This window comes from Haliotis cracherodii, unplaced genomic scaffold (assembly GCF_022045235.1).
Source record: "Haliotis cracherodii isolate W230 unplaced genomic scaffold, xgHalCrac1.p SCAF_7, whole genome shotgun sequence".
NCBI lineage: Eukaryota > Metazoa > Mollusca > Gastropoda > Lepetellida > Haliotidae > Haliotis > Haliotis cracherodii.
Genome location: NW_027266330.1, coordinates 1,034,093 through 1,058,989, shown reverse-complemented (window position 1 = coordinate 1,058,989; position 24,897 = coordinate 1,034,093). Strand labels below are relative to the sequence as shown.

Here is a 24,897-nt window from a genome sequence, read left to right as displayed (position 1 = left end):
TGTGACTGTACATTGTTGTGACCATAATACTTTTCTAAAACTTAAAAAAACACCATACACACAAATACACGTCACAGGTTTAGAACCTGTGGGAAAGTATCTATTATGTGATGCCATTAACAACTAAATTTATATTAAGCAAAGCATATGTACAAACAAGAGTCATTAGAAGATGACAATTCCCCCGACCCCCACATATTCGAAAATACAAATCACCTGACTGTCACATTAAGTCCAACTTGATGAGAGTATTTCTCTCTAATATGTCTGTCCGTTAACAAGAGTAGTTATTGTGCCATCAAAACAATACCATGGAATTGGGACTCGGAAATTTGTATTTCTATGTCGGGTACACACCAATATGAACAGTCAAAATCAAAGTTGTTGCCATGGAAACATACTTTTCTAAACACCCCTAAGTACATGTAGCATAAGGCAAACTGGTCTTTGTGTGTGCAAAGTGTCATGAAAGAATACCTATCAGTTTTAGAGATATGTTCTGGACAAACACACCACTATGAACAGAATCCAAGTCAAACTTTATATTTTTCCTTAAATTTCTTAATAACAAAAAACATCACTTCAACCCTTGGTTGATACATGTACGAGGTTAGGATGAAAAGTCTTTCACAATTTTCAAGTTGTGCTCCGGAAACGACACCTCCCCCTACCTTTTGTTTCCATGGAAATCAAGAAAAATAAATGTGCCAAAAAGCCACAAATAACAAAAGGCAACACATCAGGATCTGTTTGATATATCTGCTAAGTTCTGAAAATATATGAAAAATATAGAACGGTTTTCGAGTTACTCTCCAGAAACCAAAAACATGTCGCGCAAAATTATCCGTGAAACTAGCAATCGTGTCTTTGTCCAACTTCTTTCAATAAAGATTTTTTTTTAAATATATTTTTTTTAAATTACAAAATAGCTAAAGGCACCACTTCAGCATGTGACTAATACATCTTTCAAGTTTCGATCAAATATACTGAATGGTTTTCGTATTCTGCCCCGGGAACGAACCCCATCCCCAGATGGAGTCTATGTCCAACTTCTTTCCATAAAAAAATAGATTTTCGAAAAATCCCAAAATATCAAAAGGCACCACTTCAGTATGTGACTGATAGATTTGCCAAGTTTCGATCAAATACACTGAATGGTTTTCGAGTTCTGCCCCGAAAAAGGAAATGATTACGGACAGACAGACGGACCGACGGACGGACGGACGGACAGACTGGCTGATCGCTATTTCTTACACACCTGTGGGTGAGAAACCCATTTGAGATAACTGGTATCAAACATATGTGTGAGATCAAATTCCAGACCCGTGATTGGCTACTCCATGGTGATAACCTGGGGTCAGATGATGACGGACTACTTTCCTGAGTGTAAGTCATTCATAAGTAGCTCGTGCTTCAGTCGAATGTTCACCTACGTCTGTATTGAACAGCAAGACCGTGTAATTAATAATAAAAATAAACAAACTCGTCTTCGTCTGCGAGTTTGTTTGTTATCATTATCAGTTACATTGTCTGTTGTTATGGCAACATTATCGTTTTTTCAGAGTGTAAACCCCCTGGATGCCACAGCGACACATATGTCCCTTCTCTTCAACCCTCACTTCGAAATCGAATAAAATTCACAATACATCACGCAGAATCTTCACAGTTTTGAATTCCCCCTTCTGTTTATCATTTATTCAAAATTACCGGAAGTGACTGAAAGTTAGGTACATTGTAAATCTCGCCAAATCACAATTCACGGCGTTATATAAATATTTACTGTGTGTTTAGAAATCTAAATATCGGATATTAACTCGAATAATTAAAGTAGAAAACTAGCATATTAGTGATCCTGGGTATCACATCACTAATGACAATTCTGAAACGTCGCTGATAAGCCTAGAATCGCTTAGAATGTTTTGGAAAATACGCATATACGAACGCCGAAGTGTACGTTCCGCCATATTGGATTGTGTTTACAAAATGCCGGTTATGAGACGCCTATTCGATCAGGTATATTTCAAACTCAGCTACTATACATGTATCCCTGAATTCCTCATACATTTTCGAAACAATGGATTAATGGTCTTTGTCACCAATGCAAATTATCTAGAAGAAATCATGCGAAATAAATTAGGTATGGAAACGAAAACTGTGCTCGGAAAACTGTACTTGCTGAAATGTAAACAAAGCAAAATTCAGATTTTACACTGTGTAGCATTTTTAGAGGTACTTTCGACTAATTGTTGCATACATTGGCTCCATCACGCGTTTGAGAATATTCATGGGAGGAGTATCGTTGCACTAATTATGGAATTACACATATATACAATGCAATGATGTGGTAAATTCAACAGAAGCCGTAAAAGTTTCCGTCCTGTGTGACGCCATGACTGACGCTAAATCATGCACAACGATGACGGTAGTTGTCTGCATTTCTGACTAATTCTCTTTGATACATTGGAAAACATGGTAAACAAATAACAGTACGCAGATTGTCAGAATGTTTCTGATTACCTACGTGACATATGTATGTGTATACGATCCCTCAATCAACGAAAACCTTCTCTGGAAATCCCGCGTACTGTTGTCAGAGAACACGCCATTTTATAAAAGTCGGTCACCGGTAGTGATGTCATACGGAAGTAAACATTGTTGTACATATTTGGTAATTTCTTTGAGGTGTAAACTATCAACTTGGCACCCAGCGTGTTCTTTGTTTTTGTCTAGTATGCATTTTCATCATCGCCTTGATAATCCACAGATATAACGGAAACCTTTTTTGTGTAGGGTCACATTATTTATGAGTAGTAAGCAGCACATAGGATGACGTCACTTATGACAGAGGTGTTACGTATTAATGCGCTACTGCAATCATGAGAATAGACAAAATTCATCGGTTCGATGATAAAAAAGTGCGATTTTAGGGTGTGTAAGAAACAGATTACTGCACTCGTGCCTGTCAGATACCATTGATCTTACAACTCGTTGTTACAAAGCGTATCTAACTCGCTTTCGCTCGTTAGATACGTTTTGAAACAACTCGTTGTAAGATCAATGGTATCTGACAGACACTCGTAGTAATCTCTATATCTCCCCGCATTATACGACATCTGAAAATAGTGTACAACGAAAATATTGCCATTTTCGCATTTTACCAATTCCCCGTTCTAGATGTGATTATTTATTCAAATAACGTATAGCTACTGAGAAAGTCAATTACAAAGCAATTGGGTGTCTGCTCTTTGTCCAAACACCAATCATCATTCCGAAAAGACTCCCAAATCGTTTTCGAAACATAAATACTCTTAACCGAACCTCTATGTTCGACAGTGTTGCAAAATCACGGTTCTTTCCGCGTCAGGCGAGATGCCTGTCACATCACATGTATTTCACACTCAGCTACGATACATTCATGTACATCCCTGAATTCATTATACCATTAACAACAACTGGCACATTGTCGAAGTCACTAATACAAACGGTCCAAATAAAATCAACAAAAAATATTCAATATCCTACCAGTGGGCCTTCTCGTTTGAAAATGTAAACAAAGCAAACCTCTAGATATACAGATTCTAGTTTTACTTAACATCTACTATTACATCTACTACTGAGAGATTCAGTCGCCAATTTGTTGCTTACATTAGCTCAGATTATTATGAATATTCATGGGTCGCTAATCGTTGCAAGAATTAATAATTAGAGTCTTAGATACTTATTTGGAAAGTCAACAGAAATCGTTCCACGCGTTGTCGTGATAAAGCCCAACATTTTGTTCTTTTAATCGAAATTTTCTAGACTATGGACGAATATTAGTGGTAATATACTGTTACTCTTTTGTGGTACCGATTTCATCGTGTCTTATAAAATGGGATATAAGCTAAAAGTATCTGGTTTCAACTGGCTAAAGGGCACTTTCCTTTATTATCACATAATCTGAAATATGTGTTCAGGACATTTTGGATGAAAATCATTCAGTGTCCCAGAAAAGGAACCGATCTGGTTATTAAAATCGATAGCTGTGTGGGAACTTTGTAGATACACCTAAACAAAAATATACTAGAATGTATTGTCCTGAGCCAAATCAGATGCTCACCACGGACATGTCGGGTACTGAGTTACAGCAGATGCTCACCACAGACAAGACGGGTACTGAGTTACAGCAGATGCTCACCACGGACAAGACGGGTACTGAGTTACAGCAGATGCTCACCACGGACAAGACGGGTACTGAGTTAAAGCAGATGCTCACCACAGACAAGACTGGTACTGAGTTACAGCAGATGCTGACCACAGACAAGACTGGTACTGAGTTACAGCAGATGCTGACCACAGACAAGACTGGTACTGAGTTACAGCAGATGCTCACCACAGACAAGACTGTTACTGAGTTACAGCAGATGCTCACCACGGACAAGACGGCTTCTGAGTTAAAGCAGATGCTCACCACGGACAAGACAGGTACTAAGTTACAGCAGATGCTCACCACAGACAAGACGGGTACTGAGTTACAGCAGATGCTCACCACAGACAAGACAGGTACTGAGTTACAGCAGATGCTCACCACAGACAAGACGGGTACTGAGTTACAACAGATGCTCAACACAGACAAGACGGGTACTGAGTTACAGCGGATGCTCACCATGGACAAGACGGGTACTGAGTTACAGCAGATGCTCACCACGGACATGTCGGGTACTGAGTTAAAGCAGCTTACAATTAGGCATTGCGGAGTTATGCCCCTTTTTGTCTTGGTATATAGAAGAGATCTCCCTCGTGTTTTGACGTCATTACGGAAAGTTTATTTTCGCCACATAAAACAACTACGTTTTCGTATCGAATGTGTCACGTATACATAATCGCACAATTCTAATATATCTGTCATGACGTTGTTCGGATATTAGACAGTATTTTGTTAGTTCACAGTTTACATAAAGCTGTCAAATAAAATATTTCGTCGCACTGTTCTTTATGTATGTACGATTAAATTTGCCTACATATTTTAGAGGCTTTTTCGTCAGCAAACAGAAACTTGGACAACATTTAACACTTTTGCTTTTCAAGCCAGTCTCTAATTTTCCACGATGGGATTAAAAATTCAATAACATACAAGTTCGTTAAATTGCAAAGTCAGAGGTTGGGCCAGCACCGCGCGACCGCAATTCTCGCACAGCGTTTCAGAACAATGCGTCTGAACATAAACTCGGCAACCGGGATTCCAGGATAATGTAGTGAATCACAAGCTTTTTGTCAGAGATCTCGCGAGACCCGTGTTGTATGCAATTTGCGAGGTGTGAATGACGAGTTGAATACAACTTCAGTTCGTGCAACTAATTGCATACAACTAGTTAACGGTAAACACGTTAAAAGGCATACCACCAAGTCCTTTAGATCTAGAAATTAAAAGTCCCAGGGATCTGTTTGCGGATTTGAAACTTAAATATTGTACTACTACTATATTGCATACAGCCATTGTAATTGGTGTGTGGTAGTTTGTATTGATTTGTGAACCTAATTATTTGTGTAATATAATTGTTGATTGTATACTATCTGTTGCTTGCTTGTTGGTTTCACACCACACTCTTGAACGTGCATATTTCTGGATTAGCTACATTAATTCAATATGGGAATCGACACGTGACATCTATGTAAAAATTTATATAACTATGGAATACTGTAAGGGTACTATAGGAAATTCATGCGATCTCGACCTTTGCAAACGAGCTAAATATGCCAAAACTGCGAGTTTCGCCAAAATCTCGCTTCTCTCATTCTCGTTTTTTTTGTGCATAGCACTTTTTGTCAAAAGTCGACAACGCGAGAATTGGACATTTTGGTATGATGCAAAATCTTGTAATCTCGACATGTCAAATTAGGCCACAAAAAACATGAAATGCCACGTTTCCTATGTCTCCCGTTGTTACAGTCTCCTATGTCTCCCGTTGTTACAGTCTCCAATGTCTCCCGTTGTTACAGTTTCCAATGTCTCCCGTTGTTACAGACTCCAATGTCTCCCGTTGCTAAAGTCTCCAATGTCTCCCGTTGTTACAGTCTCCTATGTCTCCCGTTGTTACGGCCTCCTATGTCTCCCGTTGTTACAGACTCCAATGTCTCCCATTGTTACAGACTCCAATGTCTCCCATTGTTACAGTCTCCAATGTCTCCCACTGTTACAGTCTCCAATGTCTCCCGTTGTTACAGACTCCAATGTCTCCCGTTGTTACAGACTCCAATGTCTCCCATTGTTACAGTCTCCAATGTCTCCCATTGTTACAGTCTCCAGATATAGATATTGAAATTTCAGGAAAGTCGCACGACGTTAATCAGTGACTGGAGTCAGCGTATGCTAGCCACTGGGTTGTTAACTCGTCTACATTTCACCGAACAAATACAAAATTTGACTCGTGTCATCGGAATTAATTTCTCTCTTGGATGCAGCAATCAAAATTATGAAAGGTTATAAATACTGAGTTATTTGTCAGGTTAAAGACATGGATAAGTGTTATCATTGCTTAATAATCGGATATGATATCATTTTAATAAAAACGACAAAAATTCAAAACGTTGAATGTTATGACCATGCTGTAACCATATAATAATTTAGATAAGTATAGCCAAGCGTTGAAGTATTAAACACTCCCACTTTCATAGCTTCCTTACTATACAAGCTTCAAACTTCTACGTCAGTATCCGTTTACTCGCTAACTTGTAGATACAACCCATCTTGATTACGTCTAATGAGTGTGCTCATGATATTTTAACTTTTTTTTAAAAGTACAGCATACACTTGCATCAACAGCCACTTGAACTCCGCTGTTTTGAGACAATTCTAAACTTAAATCGGTACAGAATATTAATGGACCATACCGTCAATGATACCGGTATTTTCCGAATATAAAACTCGCGCTTCTTTACAGAAAATCAAACCTTTAGAGAAATTGTGAATTATCAGACATTAAATAAATAACAAACGGTATGAAATATCATCGTAATGCATATTGTGAATAAAACAAACTGTTGTCATCAAAGACAGCGATCATATGTCACAGATGTACATTCTGTATACTGTCGAGAACCTGTTTGCTCGTTACAGCAATAACTGTATCTGCGTCCATGTCGTCCATGCTTTCACAAAAGTAATCATATCTTAAGAGTAAAGAGTTTTGTCAGTATTATTGAACATTGTTGACAGTGGGATTTATGATAGGGGATATTAAAAAGAGAACTGTGTCATCTCTACTGCCACAAGCGTGATGCAGTTCCCTGTGACACCACGTGATAAGTAGATTCCAAATGTATCTCACTCCGTGAACTATTACATTACTTCTTACAGTATGCGATTTCCTGTTTCTGTCAAGACTTTACTAAAAATAGAACCGATTCTTACGAAAGCTGCAACTTGACCGTGCATTATGTTTTATATAGATTCGCACCATAGCAAACTTACGGAAATATATATCGAACTTTGTTGTTTAGAGTTACTTCAATTTTCAGCAGGTATGGATATATTAAAAACATAAAGTTTTCTTTTAGACAACGGTACGACATATTTTTATGCTTAAACATAGTGTTGTTGAGGTCATTGTGTAATGGACAAAAATTAAAAGCCAAAGGCGGATGCAGATGAGGAGTGTGTGCACACCCCCCACCCCCCACACCACCCACCCCTGCCCCTACCCGACTCCCAAAAACTCTTGGATCCGCCCTGAACGGGATTTAACTATGCGCGCGCATGAATGGGATGTGTCAAGAATCTGATTAGACGCCGTGATGTTGGCTAAAAACGTGAGGCTAACTGCGCGTACAGACCACAGAAGGTTTCTGTCTACTAAAACAGGTTTACGGAAGTAGGAAGTGAGACGTGATGTACGCTGTACGGAAGTAGGAAGTGAGACGTGATGTACGCTGTACGGAAGTAGGAAGTGAGACGTGATGTACGCTGTACGGAAGTAGAAGTGAGACATGATGTACGCTGTACGGAAGTAGGAAGTGAGACGTGATGTACGCTGTACGGAAGTAGAAGTGAGACGTGATGTACGCTGTACGGAAGTAGGAAGTGAGACGTGATGTACGCTGTACGGAAGTAGAAGTGAGACGTGATGTACGCTGTACGGAAGTAGAAGTGAGACGTGATGTACGCTGTACGGAAGTAGAAGTGAGACGTGATGTACGCTGTACGGAAGTAGAAGTGAGACGTGATGTACGCTGTACGGAAGCAGGAAGTGAGACGTGATGTACGCTGTACGGAGGTACGAAGTTGGAAGCGGCGTTGAGCTTTCAAGCTTTCCATCTTTTAAAAATAAAGTTTGAAAGATTTATTGACAAGTGTTACCCCGACCATAAGTGACAGAGCGGGTCTCCGGCGTGACGAGCGAACGCTTTAACTCGGCTAGCAGACTGCCCCTTCCCTCGTCAACCAACAAAGAGCAATGAGCGTACTCTTGGAAATAAACAGTGTACGGTGGGTGCATAACTGTTTATATGAAACAAACGGACGTTCCATCACAATTTATAAAACAACTGCTGTTCTGCAGTGTCGAATATATATATATATATATATATATATATATATATATATATATATATATATATATATATATATATATATATATATATATATATATATATATATGAGTATTTTAACACGCAATTTATTTTATGTTCAAGGTTATTTTGGGTATTTTTCCCAATTACTGCTGACAGCTACTGTCAATATTTATTACAGGTGGCAAAGATGAATTTGAAATAGAAGGCGACATCTTATTGACGAAGTCCACTGAGCTGGTCCGAACTTTTACACCGTCTGATACATGAGTTGCCTCCCTTTAGTTGCAGTGGACTATCGTAAACATGCATTCACTTTTTAAACTCTTTCACCGCCCTTGACGTTCTGTTATTTCTCTGCTACGGCTCTTGTCATGGCCCAGTAGTATTACCGGTTTGTGGGCAGATTAATATACATTTTATATACATTCCTATCCACCATAAAGATCACATTAACATATAATTGCCATGGATGTTTCAGAATCATACATGATAATCACGTGATCAAAAACACTGAAAAGAAGAAGTTGATAGTAAGTCAAAAACATTTACTGGCAGTTTGGCATGTGTATCGGCGACAGACAGGCAAGGTATGTCAAACTGTCAACACACGGACAGCACGTGGCTGGATACAAAAGTACGGCTCAGGTGCAATTGTTGAACAACGAAATGGCAGATTAACAAATTTGCACCCCTTGGCATGAACACAGCATCGGTAATATATAAACACGGCATTTGATTATTTCCCTTGATAGTCAGTCATGCACAGCTAACTATTTTCCGCTAGTGTAAAAAAATACCGAGATAATTTGTTTTTGCTTTCACGCACAGTCTGTGTGTCAATGTAAAATCACCGCACGCTGCTCAAGCCAACTGTTGCCGTGGTTACCGTTTCCCCCTCGTCCCTTCGTATAATGTCAGTTTTTCGGCAGAACCTACAGGCACTCCGATTGGCTTCATGAACGGAAGTCAGATGCGAACAGACTAACGGATATCTCAGTGACACTAATGTAGAGCAAGTTCTGACACAAGAGATGAGCAGTATTACAGAGTTGCATCCCTTATCTGACAGGATCCGCAGGTTGCGGGAAAGAATATATCATACCACATATGTTCCATGATTTATTAGCAATAAACCTGTAAAATTGATTAATTTATATTTGTGTAAAGGATACATGGTCAAAAATATACACATACATCTAGAAACTCTAGTGGTGTATATGTATAGGCAAAATAGCTACAGATATACACACACTGTCGAAACACTAGTGGTGTATGTGTATAGGATACATGACTACAGATATACACACTGTCGAAACACTAGTGCTGTATGTGTATAGGGTACATGGCTACAGATATACACACTGTAGAAACACTAGTAGTGTATGTATATAGGGTACATGGCTACAGATATACACACACTGTAGTGACACTAGTGGTGTATGTATATAGGATGCATGGCTACAGATATACACACTGTAGTGACACTAGTGGTGTATGTGTATAGGGTACATGCCTACATATATACACACACTGTAGTAACACTGGCGGTGTATGTATATAGGGTACATGGCTACAGATATACACACACTGTAGTGACACTAGTGGTGTATGTATATAGGGTACATGGCTACAGATATACACACTGTAGTGACACTAGTAGTGTATGTGTATAGGGTACATGGCTACAGATATACACACTGTCGAAACACTAGTGCTGTATGTGTATAGGGTACATGGCTACAGATATACACACTGTAGAAACACTAGTAGTGTATGTATATAGGGTACATGGCTACAGATATACACACACTGTAGTGACACTAGTGGTGTATGTATATAGGATGCATGGCTACAGATATACACACTGTAGTGACACTAGTAGTGTATGTGTATAGGGTACATGGCTACAGATATACACACTGTCGAAACACTAGTGCTGTATGTGTATAGGGTACATGGCTACAGATATACACACTGTAGAAACACTAGTAGTGTATGTATATAGGGTACATGGCTACAGATATACACACACTGTAGTGACACTAGTGGTGTATGTATATAGGATGCATGGCTACAGATATACACACTGTAGTGACACTAGTGGTGTATGTATATAGGGTACATGGCTACAGATATACACACACTGTAGTGACACTAGTGGTGTATGTATATAGGATGCATGGCTACAGATATACACACTGTAGTGACACTAGTGGTGTATGTATATAGGGTACATGGCTACAGATATACACACACTGTAGTGACACTAGTGGTGTATGTATATAGGATGCATGGCTACAGATATATACACTGTAGAAACACTAGTGGTGTATGTGTATAGGGTACATGGCTACAGATATACACACTGTAGTGACACTAGTGGTGTATGTGTATAGGATGCAGATATATACACTGTAGTGACACTAGTGGTGTATGTGTATAGGGTACATGGCTACAGATATACACACTGTAGTGACACTAGTGGTGTATGTGTATAGGATACATGGCTACAGATATACACACTGTAGTGACACTAGTGGTGTATGTGTATAGGGTACATGGCTACAGATATACACACTGCAGAAACACTAGTGGTGTATGTGTATAGGGTACATGGCTACAGATATACACACTGCAGAAACACTAGTGGTGTATGTGTATAGGATGCATGGCTACAGATATACACACTGTAGTGACACTAGTGGTGTATGTGTATAGGATACATGGCTACAGATATACACACTGTAGTGACACTAGTGGTGTATGTGTATAGGATACATGACTACAGATATACACACTGTAGTGACACTAGTGGTGTATGTGTATAGGGTACATGGCTACAGATATACACACTGTAGTGACACTAGTGGTGTATGTGTATAGGATACATGGCTACAGATATACACACTGCAGAAACACTAGTGGTGTATGTGTATAGGGTACATGACTACAGATATACACACTGTAGAAACACTAGTGGTGTATGTGTATAGGATACATGGCTACAGATAAACACACTGTAGAAACACTAGTGGTGTATGTGTATAGGGTACATGACTACAGATATACACACTGTAGTGACACTAGTGGTGTATGTGTATAGGATGCATGGCTACAGATATACACACTGTAGTGACACTAGTGGTGTATGTGTATAGGATACATGGCTACAGATATACACACTGTAGTGACACTAGTGGTGTATGTGTATAGGATACTTGGCTGCAGATATACACACTGCAGAAACACTAGTGGTGTATGTGTATAGGGTACATGGCTACAGATATACACACTGTAGTGACACTAGTGGTGTATGTGTATAGGGTACATGGCTACAGATATACACACTGTGGAAACACTAATGGTGTATGTGTATAGGGTACATGGCTACAGATATACACACACTGCAGAAACACTCATGTTGTATGTGTATAGGGAACATGGCTACAGATATACACACACTACAGAAACACTAGTGGTGTATGTGTATAGGATGCATGGCTACAGATATACACACACTACAGAAACACTAGTGGTGTATGTGTATAGGATGCATGGCTACAGATATACACACACTACAGAAACACTAGTGGTGTATGTGTATAGGGTAAATGTCTACAGATATACACACTGCAGAAACACTAGTGGTGTATGTGTATAGGATACATGGCTACAGATATACACACTGTAGAAACACTAGTGGTGTATGTGTATAGGCTACATGACCACAGATATACACACTGTAGAAACACTAGTGGTGTATGTGTATAGGCTACATGGCTACAGATATATACACTGTAGAAACACTAGTGGTGTATGTGTATAGGGTAGATGGCTACAGATATACACACTGTAGAAACACTAGTGGTGTATGTGTAGAGGGTACATGCCTACATATATACACACACTGTAGAAACACTGGTGGTGTATGTGTATAGGGTACATGGCTACAGATATACACACTGTAGTGACACTAGTGGTGTATGTATATAGGATGCATGGCTACAGATATACACACTGTAGTGACACTAGTGGTGTATGTATATAGGATGCATGGCTACAGATATACACACACTGTAGAAACACTGGTGGTGTATGTGTATAGGGTACATGGCTACAGATATACACACTGTAGAAACACTAGTGGTGTATGTGTATAGGATACATGACTACAGATATACACACTGTAGTGACACTAGTGGTGTATGTATATAGGATGCATGGCTACAGATATACACACTGTAGTGACACTAGTGGTGTATGTATATAGGGTACATGGCTACAGATATACACACACTGCAGAAACACTAGTGGTGTATGTGTATAGGGTACATGGCTACAGATATACACACACTGTAGAAACACTAGTGGTGTATGTGTATAGGGTACATGGCTACAGATATACACACACTGCAGAAACACTCGTGGTATATATGTATAGGGTACATGGCTACAGATATACACACACTGTAGAAACACTCGTGTTGTATGTGTATAGGATACAAGGCTACAGATATACACACTGCAGAAACACTAGTGGTGTATGTGTATAGGGTACAAGGCTACAGATATACACACACTGCAGAAACACTCGTGGTATATATGTATAGGGTACATGGCTACAGATATACACACTGTAGAAACACAAGTGCTGACAGTGTGTTGAAGCATAGACATAATTGATAAGTACATCAGGCAGTGTGAAAAGATAGATGGGTACATACATATACAGTGGCTTGGATTCTGCAAGATCATAATATATTATCATAGTCAGTACCTTCATCTTAAATATAATCTAAATGACAACGAATGACTATGACCACTTGCCACACACATAGTATTTGCTGAACTGTTCTGTGCAATGAAATCTGTTGGTTGGCTTTGAGGCATTGAAAGTACTGGATCTAAATTTTCCTCGTTAAATAAATAGAGATTACCACAGTATCGACAATGAAAGTATATTTCAAGTTTTAGGGACAATTGAGAGCTTGAAACTTGGCGTTATGGGTGTAAAAATGTATTATGCTGATATATTTTGTCATTAAACTAGTTGGCGACTGTTTGCCAAGGTTAAGTATGGGTCGTAATTCAGATGATTTTACCGTTGTAGCATCACTAACATTTGTAGTCTTTTTATAGAAGAAGCCAAAGCTGGCCACTTATGTGTGAGAGGATACACTGTTACTCAATTCAGTGTTGCTATTGAGGATCACACTACGTGAACAGGAGTTCATAAAAACAGAATCCATTCCTTATTCATCATCTCTGTACAAAGTTCAACACAGACATAAATAGCGGAACTCGCTGTTCTCGAAAACGGACATTATCATTAAAAGTTTTCATTAAATTATTAAATGGTGAAACATTGAAATTTGTACTTTAATATAGAGTGTGTAACAGATTCAACCGTGTTACTCTTCAAATCACATATTCACGAAACAGAAGAAAGTAGTCTCAAAGTCCTGGAAAACGAATTGTTTACCTGATCGAGACTGGTGACCTGCTGACCGTGGCGGGGATGTCGACTCTGCCGGCAACAAAACATCCGGTAGATAAGAGCATGAAGACACAGAATAAGTCAATGTACATGAACAAAAAATATGTTGCTATCATAACCAAATGCATAAGCTTAAAAAGGCAACTAATAAATATATTCAGTCAGACAAGGTAGACGACAAATGTTAATCAGTACAGACTTACAGATATATGCACCATGTGTACACTGAAAATGACAAGGTTAATGACTGACTACATCTGCAAGGGTTAATCAGTACAGACTTACAGATATATGCACCATGTGTACACTGAGACAGACAAGGTTAATGACTGACTACATCTGCAAGGGTTAATCAATACAGACTTACAGATATATGCACCATGTGTACACTGAGACAGACAAGGTTAATGACTGACTACATCTGCAAGGGTTAATCAGTACAGACTTACAGATATATGCACCATGTGTACACTGAGACAGCCAAGGTTAATGACTGACTACATCTGCAAGGGTTACGCAATACAGACCTACAGATATATGCACCATGTGTACACTGAGACAGACAAGGTTAATGACTGACTACATCTGCAAGGGTTAATCAATACAGACTTACAAATATATACACCATGTGTACACTGAGAATGACAAGGTTAATGACTGACTACATCTGCAAGGGTTACTCAATACAGACTTACAGATATATACACCGTGTGTACACTGAGACAGACAAGGTTAATGACTGACTACATCTGCAAGGGTTACTCAATACAGACTTACAGATATATGCACCATGTGTACACTGAGACAGACAAGGTTAATGACTGACTACATCTGCAAGGGTTACGCAATACAGACCTACAGATATATGCACCATGTGTACACTGAGACAGACAAGGTTAATGACTGACTACATCTGCAAGGGTTAATCAGTACAGACTTACAGATATATGCACCATGTGTACACTGAGACAGACAAGGTTAATGACTGACTACATCTGCAAGGGTTACTCAATACAGACTTACAGATATATACGCCATGTGTACACTGAGAAAGACATTGATGTCACTTGAGATTGAATCGTTGAATGTCTTTGGGATAAAGACTCAGGGAAGAGGAGGGACGTATTCAGGTTTTTAAAGATAAAACAGCCGATGTGTTATTTTGACAAGAAACTCATAATTGTATTGAAGATGAGAAGTTTTCGGTAGCACAGTGGCATATGATATAGTCTCTTGTCATTGAAGGTAAGATAGTTGTGAAGCGTCCATTTCGATTAACAAATCAGGTTTTAAAATTATTGACACCTTGTGTGAACATTGTGTATATTAAGAGTGTATGTAGAAATTAATGTCAGACATTATCAGTTATTAAATAGTTATGCCCCACATATTGCCAAGGACACGGAGATGCGGGTTACCTTTTCAAAATTAGATACAGGGCGAACCTGAGCGCAACAAAGTGCCTTGAACCCATCCCAGGACCATCTTGGATCTAGTAATACACGGACTTGGGCAGAATTGCCTTATCAGAAACTTTAACGAGAGTAGTTCTACATGGAAAAGGAATAATCATCTTTAATCTAGATTTCATCTTTGGTTAACATCCTGTAATGTGAGCACACATATACATTCATGTAAAATAAACACTAGCAATGATACTGATCATAAGTTAATTTCTCAAGAATTGTTAAAGAATAAACATGTACGGCCTAATTTTTGTTAATTGAATATATCCCTCCTGAAAGATGTTTTCTATATTAACGAAATGAATGAGCTTTTGGATAATGTTGAGGGTAATATTGAAAATCCTGCCTCCATGTGGGGTGTATTAAATGAAAAAATGAAACATTTGGCTTTATTTATTGATACATGGCCAAGGTTAGAGTGATAGTTTGGAGCCCACACATTTATTGATAGATGATCCAGGTGAGAGTAATATTGTGGAGCACAGAAATATATTGGACAATTCAGAAGGGTTGTACAGGAAGAAAAGCGAAGGAGAATTTATCAGATCTAGAGTTAGATTAGCGGAATGTACGAGATGGAAAATGTTAATAGTGCTGAGCGTTATAGACAAACAAAAGGTATTTCAGATTCTGTTGAAATGGCAGTTGGTACAGTTGTAGAGGATAACGATGAAATTCTTGAAAAATATATCTCACAGGAAGAAGTAAACATTTTGTTTTTAAACCAACAAGTACTACAGTTAATCAAAACAACCTCTTAGTTTTGAAAATTTAAAACACCATTTAAAATTAATTGAAACTTGTTTTGAATAGTATGAAAAGTAAAAAGGCAGTGACAGCCAACCTTATGAAATTTATAAGTTATGTTGGTTAAGATTAAGAAACGCCATATATTAAAACAAAAATTTTCAATTGATAACAGACTTTGCACTTACTCCTGAAGAGGGGGCACGATTGTCATCTTAGCAAAAAAGGCAAAGATTTTGAATGACTATAGACCAATTACACTATAAAATGTTGACTAAATGTTAGCAAAGAGATTGAAGCTAGTAATGGATTATCTTATATTATTCATGGCTCACTGACTAGATTTCTTTAAAGCAAGGCAGGGCTGATGTCACAGAAATTTATGAGAATCAAATGTATGTTTTGTTTTCAGATTTTGAAAAAGCATTCGACTCAGAAGAGCACCGGCTCATCCATTCTACACTTACTATTTTGGGATTAAAAAATATTCAATGAATTAACTATGTCTCAGAGAGACCATCTCATGTGTTGTCTATACACAAACAGTCCACAAAATATTCTTTAAGTTCCAGAGGAGTAAAACAAGGCTGACCAATAAGCCGTGTATGTTTCTTTATGGGATAAAATTATAAATAGTAAATGTCGTAGTTTAGTGGAAATACAGGGATTGAAAGTAAATAATAAGCAGGTGAAGTGACATAACTGGCTGATGACAGAAGAATCGGTGTTTTGTATCATAAATTATCATCAGGATCAATGTAAATAGACAGGTCTAAAACTTAATGTCCATAAATCTTTCATTATTGGTATTAATTAAACTCACGGGGCAAAGAAATTGCCTTCTGCAGGTTGACAAATATCTTGGTGTAATACAATATAGAAAGTAATATAAACTCAGAGGTATGAATATTATTGAAATGGCGGTTGTCAATCTTTACTTACACAATGTGAAGCATTTTTAAGACGCACTTAATTGTTTACAAATTCCAAAAGTACAATTTAAAATAAAATAAAATGTCCTTTAAATTTATATGGAATAATAAATCTTTGAAGGTGTCCAGACACAATGATGTCTAGAGAGACAGATGAAAGTGGCACAAAGCAATAGATTTGCTGCAAATGAATAAGACACTGAAGTTCGTTTGTATTTGTAGATGTTTTAGTAAAACAGGTTTTTGGAAAGTAATATTTAAAGAGATTACTGTATTACGTCTGTATGACAATGTAACCACGATTTTCATGAATTAAAATATAAATTGCCGAACATTTTATTTTGGAGTATTATAATTGTGAAGAGAACTACTTTAAAAAGATGTAGATATTTTGATACTATAATTTGGAATAATCAAAATATATTATTTAAAAAAGCATAACGAATCTAGTGGGGAAAAAATGGTATTGTATTTACTGGAGATTAATTTGATGGCGAGGGAAATATTATGTCTAAGGGTGCGTTAAATGCAAAAGATAATATTAATACCACACAATGAGAATATAATAATACTCTTAATGCAGTTAAGACATACATACGACAGAATATGTACAATATCAATTCCACTCCACCTTTTTTTACAGGTTTCCATTAATAAATGATACCCAAGGTAATGAAACGCCAGTAAAATCTAAATTTCGGGGTAACTGTTATACTGTTATAAAATAATTAAAGATATTCTTAGGTAGATAACGTGGACACCAGTTTTGATGTTACTTCTTGTGAATAAATTTAAACAACTATAGAAATAATTTACAAACTTATCCCATGTAATAAGTGGTTACACAAGATAAATATAGGAACATGAAACATGTTCGCTCAATCCAACTGTAAAACCTTTTTTGTTCCAAATATAAACTGAGGAAGGGGAAAAAAGGGCAACTATATCTGTACAGACTTACGAGCTCTGTCTTCTGCCATTCTTGGCGGGGACTTGGATTCTGTGGACATGAAATCACAACCAAAGAATCACTCCGCCTTGGTGAAATATATTTATATTTCTTTAGACGGATTTCACAGGGAAATATATATACAGGCATACGTAAGCACGGCTAAAACACAGCATCGATGGACTGGAATCTGTTATAATTGACGATCTGAAACTTCTATTACTAAAACTACTTGGGACAAAAATACACCCATCTGATTTACAGCCACCAGGTGTGTGGTAAAGTTTGCAACAGAGGGGGTGTACAGCTGTAGCAGAGTAACACTGACAGTGCTAGATCAACATGAAATGAAATGAATTACTATTGGTATAAGAAGTCGATCCTGACTCACCAGCTCGATGTTCTTTTAATCTTGGTGGAGACCTGGACTCTGCAGACAAGAACTGATAGGTCATAACTGCATCTTTACATTTTTCTCATGTACAGTGAAAGTTTGTCAATATATGTTAACTGTGCTGTATATAACGTTAAAAGAGTTATTATGTACTAATTCATCTTCGATACATATTCACGAAAACACCTCCTCAACGCTAAGGTCGCCATTCACAGTTGGTTGTGAATTTGGATATTTGCGAATTTGATATACACGCGTATTTTTTTAAATGTGAACAGCACACAATGATTGTTTAGCCGTTAGGGGCTCATAGAAAAACACACGATTGTTTAACCGTAAAATCGAAGTTGCAAGAAATGTTGATGTTCATCAAAACACCACATCATCATCACATTATCACATTATCGACCGCAGGGCCACAGTCATTGCTTGCCCCGGGCCGGTGACGTGACGTCAGCGAGACAACTATATTCGGTTGGTGCATCTACGGATTCGATACCAAACTGCCACATTAACAGCTCGGACAATTCTCGGGGCGAGACCAATTATTGGCAGAGCTGTACGCATCCAGTTGTGGGAGCACAACATCTGACCCCGATGTCCCGCAAAACGCCCAATGTTACTTCCACGTCACCGTCAGGCACGTCTAGCTTGGTGTAGACAGCATCCGAGGTTCAGAAGACAAGACTGGGACAGTATAGTGTTCACTGATGAGTCCAGGTTTCATCTGGACAACTGGGATGGTCATTGCGTCACAACACATGGGAAGAATTCAACTCATCAGTGCCAGTGGCAATTTGAATGGCGTACGCTACCGGAAGACATCAATCGAGATCATGTTGTTCCCTTTGTGCAAATGCAGGGACGAAACGTCACGATGCAGCACGATAAATTGCCTTGTTAATTGAGTTGTTGACCACCCTTACTTCCTGTTACCTGATATGGGAATTTCAATGACTTGGTTATGATAAAACATTGATCAAGCGAATGACCAACTATTATATTGTTTTTTTTAAAAATAACATTTACACCACTTAATATGAAGCACAGTTACGTCTCCTCGTTAGTGTATTAATATAGAAATTAATTACAAATGCAAAAACTGTGTGCTCATGACGTACCTGATCGCACAATGTTTGTAGGTGGGGATCTTGACTCTGCAAATAAAACAATAATAAATCAGACACCGTTAAACAGAAAGAGCTTGACTGAAGGTGATGTATTGCCATCACTTAACATCACTGACGGAGAACGGTTATAACAGTACCAGTGATGGTATTAATGGAGAAACTGATATGTAAGTAGAGAAAGATGAACATAACAGCAGCTATTGCAGGAACAGACACAATGCCTGGGAGCTATGCACATATCTACGGTTGACCGAGAGATGGAGACAGTGCATAGATTTATATTTGTGAACACTTTAACGGAAACATACCAGCTCGAGAACCTGTCATCCTTGGTGGGGACCTAGATTCTGCAAAAACGTAAAAAACATAATAAACTAGAGTGCACTGAGAGCACAACATCCCCATCATGAACGTTTTTAACGATTTTATATTTTATTTGTATTTTAGGAATTAACAACAGTAGATGACACTGCATTTGGAACAAATTGTGCCGAACATTTTGTTGGGAGTAATCCAGCCTGAATGCTAATGCCATAAGGATGTAGCTCACCCACAAAAGCCTTATGCAAGGGAACTAACTATAGTTAGATACTAGAGACTAAATGACATTGTTTTATAATGGTTGTTACCTGAGGCAAAGTTGTTCTACACGACTCTGACAACCAAGGGCTTGTGATCTGAGGGGAAACATTCCAGAGTTCCTGCTTCAACCTGAAGAGTTCCTCTCGTATAGACATGGTCTATTGTACTTCCATAATCAGTTGTCTAGTATAGACATGGTCTATATTGTACTTCCATAATCAGTTGTCTAGTATAGACATGGTCTATTGTACTTCCATAATCAGTTGTCTAGTATAGACATGGTCTATATTGTACTTCCATAATCAGTTGTCTAGTATAGACATGGTCTATTGTACTTCCATAATCAGTTGTCTAGTATAGACATGGTCTTTTGTACTTCCATAATCAGTTGTCTAGTATAGACATGGTCTGTTGCACTTCCATAATCAGTTGTCTAGTATAGACATGGTCTATTGTACTTCAATAATCAGTTGTCTAGTATAGACATGGTCTATTGTACTTCCATAATCAGTTGTCTAGTATAGACATGGTCTATTGTACTTCCATAATCAGTTGTCTAGTATAGACATGGTCTATTGTACTTCCATAATCAGTTGTCTAGTATAGACATGGTCTGTTGTACTTCCATAATCAGTTGTCTAGTATAGACATGGTCTGTTGTACTTCCATAATCAGTTGTCTAGTATAGACATGGTCTGTTGTACTTCCATAATCAGTTGTAGGGCCTTTTATGAGCAGTTGAAAACCGTACAGTGACATATGCTGGTCTAAATGTTTAGCGTCAGAATTCTGTGTTGTCACTAATGTCAATGTTGAAATCTCCAAAACATAAGCATTGTGTTGTTGATATGTTGTGAACTTGTTCGAAGCACCAAGAAGAGAACAAACGGGTGTCTTTGGAGGTTTGTAGAATATCATATAGCCCTCTACAGTAAGATTCAATAACAGGCACAATGTTTGATGGAACATAAACAATCAGACGCAACATAACTCTTTTGAAACTGATAGCTATGGATCATCATTGTCATAATATGTTTACTAACAACATACATGCATCCAATGTATTGTTTCGAAAAAAATATGTGGATTTCACAGAATCTTTCAGTTGACAAAAATGAGGATCATAAACCAGGGTAGTAACTCTGTTAAAATAAATGAAATGTATAACGACTGTGAAATGTGTATCAATAACACATGTTGTGTGTAGAGCGGCAGGTGTTTAGAGCGTCAGGGATATTCCCTGAAAAATGTAGGAGTTGACATCACAAAAACAGTACCCTCTCTCACAGTTGTGCAAATCAAGCTTCATAAACCAAGGGCAGTAACTCTCTCAACATGAAAAGAAATGAAACATGACTGTGATATGGATATATTAAACATGTGCACATTTTAACTGTAGGAGGAGTTGATTTCACAAGCTTAGTACCCTCTCTCACAATTAGGCAAATGAAGCTCCGTTAAACAGGGGCAGTAACTCTGTCAAAATTAGTCGAAATGAAACGGGACTGCGATATGCGTATCATCAACATGTCGACATCTTGTGTTTAGAGTTTCAGGGATATTCTTTGGAAACTGTAGGAGGAGTTGATTTCACAAGCTTAGTACCCTCTGTGGGACGGACAGACGGACGAACGGACGGACTGCGCCACGACATAATCCCCCTTCGGCCATTCTAGCCAGGCGGGGGATAAAAAGCTGATAACACTGTACGACTATGATACAGAGTCGCTTTAGATTCTTAGTAGAGTGAGTAAGTGGTTATTAGAAACGTCGCATCAATAATCTTGCAGTATTTCGAGGGACAAGATCGTTTGTAGAAAATACACTGAGAGTTAGATTGATGTTTACATAGAACAATGGATATACCTGTAGCTATATAGAGTCCGTCTTTGATCTTCATGCCATTAAGAGTGGAACACAAAAGACTGCAAAATATTGCACATTAAAGTGAAGAGAAAAATAGCAACTGACTGGTCAGGTAGCTCGCACATGTCGGCTCTACAGGGACCATACGTCAAAATGACCGAAATGTCTGTCCGTCGTCCGTCCACATGTTTGTCAATAACAAGTTTGAGTTATGTGCCTTTAGTCCTGAGACCCACGAGTCTGGACTAGATACACGATTGTCCTCGAGACACCTACTTGCTAGTGATTGTTTGGAGGGAGTCTGAGGAATGGTTCTTGAGTTACTGATTGTAAGTATCGAAAGATACAACAGGCATCAGATAAAAAGACAAATGAGAAGTAAAGAGGTGGAGACAGTGAATAGATTTCTATTTGTGACCACTTTAACTGAAACATACCAGCTCGAGAACCTGCCATCCTCGGTGGGGACTTGGATTCTGTCAAACCAAAAATATTAACTATTCAAATCTTCACAACATTGTAAAACTATGATATAGTGACGCTTTCCATTATTGATAGAAACTACACTGATGGTTACATATAGAAGTATACATGTCATTTAAGGGATCGTTTTTACGTCCTTTTCTAAAAGGACTCTTTTTAAGTTCAATGACCTCTGTTTAGTGTAAAAGATTACAAATACTTGAGTAGTTCAACATACACCGGTTTAAATGCTGGTGGCTACAATACAAGCGAAACACAAAATATTGCACAATATTGCACATGAATGTGCAATGACAGAGAGCTGGAACATAAAGCACTTGATTGGTTAGGCAGACAGATTAAATAGACTTATAGTGGAAGTTTATTTTCAATATATCTACTGGTAAATGAGAACGGCTTGATCTGCTTGAATATCCAAACAGCGAGACAGGATGGTAGGAGGAGTGTAAATGTTGTTTTCCATTTGTATAAGGACAGTCTGTAAATAATTGAATGTGGACCTGACATTCCAGTGATTAACATTATGATATGATGCTATGCAACCAACCACTTCTCCAAGCCTGACCATCCGATCCCCTTAGTCGGCTCTTAAAAAAGACAGCTTGGGACATATATTCTGACCCAGAATCCCCACGGGTCTTCGGTAGGCGGAGAGGTGGACAGGCAAAGGATCTACATGCAGATGTCTTGTGAATAGATGTCACAATATGTTGCAGATGTGTGCTGCTTCTTGCCCTATGTCCGACATTAATCGTGTTTGTGTAAAGCTTTATTCAATAAACTTACAAACTTACCCCATCTCTGCTCTGTCATTCTGGGTGGTGAAACTGATTCTACAAAAATACAATGAAACGTTTTCAAAGTTTAACCCAGCAGATAATATATTATCCATTATATATGCTCAGTTATATTGTTAGTTTCTTATAGATGTTATTAAATGAGTGAGTGAGTTGGATTTAACGCCGCTTTTAACACTATTCCAGTTATATCACGGCGTGTCAGCTTAATGTGGGAGGAAAGCCCGAAGTGATGCAGGTCTCAGACGTTTACCACTTCGGTGAAACCCACGAGCACGGGCATGGTGCTGACAAACCTAGAAACGTTATCAGGGCGAACCGGGATTCGAGCCCACAATCATAGGTTTCTGGCGTGCCCAAGGGACGCAACTCTGCACAGAAAATCGCGGCGCCTTAGACGACCTGGCCGTGCCCCCAGTTGTTATTAAAGCCATAGAGACAAAATCCTAATAGACGCACGGACAGACTAGTTCAGTTTCAACTTACGTGTTCGACTACATACCGCCCTCTGTGAGGTGTCTGCAAAACAGAATTAGTGACTCGAGGGAGTAAGTCATATACAAATATAGATAAATAACTATACTAGCAACTCTGTATAATGTTGGTACCAACATACCTTAGCTAGCTTGGCTTCCCGATCAACAGCCTCACTTGTGACGATATTTAAACAGACTAAAAGTGAGTACATGTAAATGAAATGTAAACTTTCAAATTCATATCTTAACATTGGATTGTCTTGAGAAACCTACCCGATGTCTCCATGCTGACAGGTAAATCTGTAAAGAGTGAGAATAAACTGTCTCTACGTATGGTAGATATCTGATATGTATCTAGTGACGTTCTTGTTTGAAATAAACCAACGATTAGTGGCTACATGTGCACTGTGACATTTTGTGATATAAGGTGCTTTCCGAAAATTTAATGTCAGCTGAATTTGTTGCATTCAAAATGTCTTATTTCACCACACGAGACTCCCGTCTGTGTCAGGGCAGTGATCATGCCACACTGACAGTCTATGATAGCACAAGCCTTGACGTGTAAAAAGGTTCAAACTAAAACGGGAAATACGTTACAAACATCTCTGGTTGATGTTAATGAGCTATTTGTTATTGTCATCTGCCTCTACAGAATAAAGTTAGATATATTAGCATGGCTTACCTGTGTGAAGCAATATCCCTGTATGGTGTTATAGATATGTGCAGTCATGTGCTGAATACGCCCAACTTGTTCAGTCCATTATCAATACACAGTCAGTGTGTTCACTGTAGCGTGCCCAGGGCTAACACTGCTGAAAGGCAAAACTGAGACTCTCACTCTCTCTCTCTCTCTCTCTCTCTGTGTGTGTGTGTGTGTGTGTGTCTCTCTCTCTCCTTGATTGTCGCAGAGTGATTTTGTTTTGACAACGTACGTATATTTTATTAATTATAACTTCTGAACTACTTCAGTTTAGAAAGTCACGACTATTCCACAAGCTGTAATCTATGCGAGAAGCAGCAGTTAATTG

At 38.4% G+C, this 24,897-nt stretch overlaps 1 protein-coding gene across 4 annotated transcripts in view; it reads right to left on the bottom strand.

Moving 5' to 3' along the window:
* LOC139447135 (ankyrin repeat domain-containing protein 50-like) overlaps positions 1–24,607 on the bottom strand; it is a 63,615-nt gene extending 39,008 nt beyond the window's left edge. Inside the window, exons 1-10 of one of the 4 annotated variants that reach the window (XM_071228312.1) lie at positions 24,552–24,607; positions 24,143–24,169; positions 23,880–23,912; positions 23,391–23,429; positions 22,551–22,589; positions 19,974–20,012; positions 19,657–19,692; positions 18,533–18,571; positions 18,154–18,192; positions 14,033–14,077 (exon numbers count right to left, since the gene is read on the bottom strand). In XM_071228312.1, the coding sequence (XP_071084413.1) occupies positions 14,033–14,077; positions 18,154–18,192; positions 18,533–18,571; positions 19,657–19,692; positions 19,974–20,012; positions 22,551–22,589; positions 23,391–23,429; positions 23,880–23,912; positions 24,143–24,155 (322 nt within the window). In that variant the 5' untranslated portion in view covers positions 24,156–24,169; positions 24,552–24,607. Of the gene's footprint in view, positions 1–14,032; positions 14,078–18,153; positions 18,193–18,532; positions 18,572–19,656; positions 19,693–19,973; positions 20,013–20,294; positions 20,354–22,550; positions 22,590–23,382; positions 23,430–23,879; positions 23,913–24,142; positions 24,170–24,551 lie in introns of those variants that run through there. The other 3 variants (XM_071228313.1, XM_071228314.1, XM_071228315.1) reach the window with 3 other exon arrangements.
* Between the last annotated feature and the right edge of the window lie 290 nt (positions 24,608–24,897).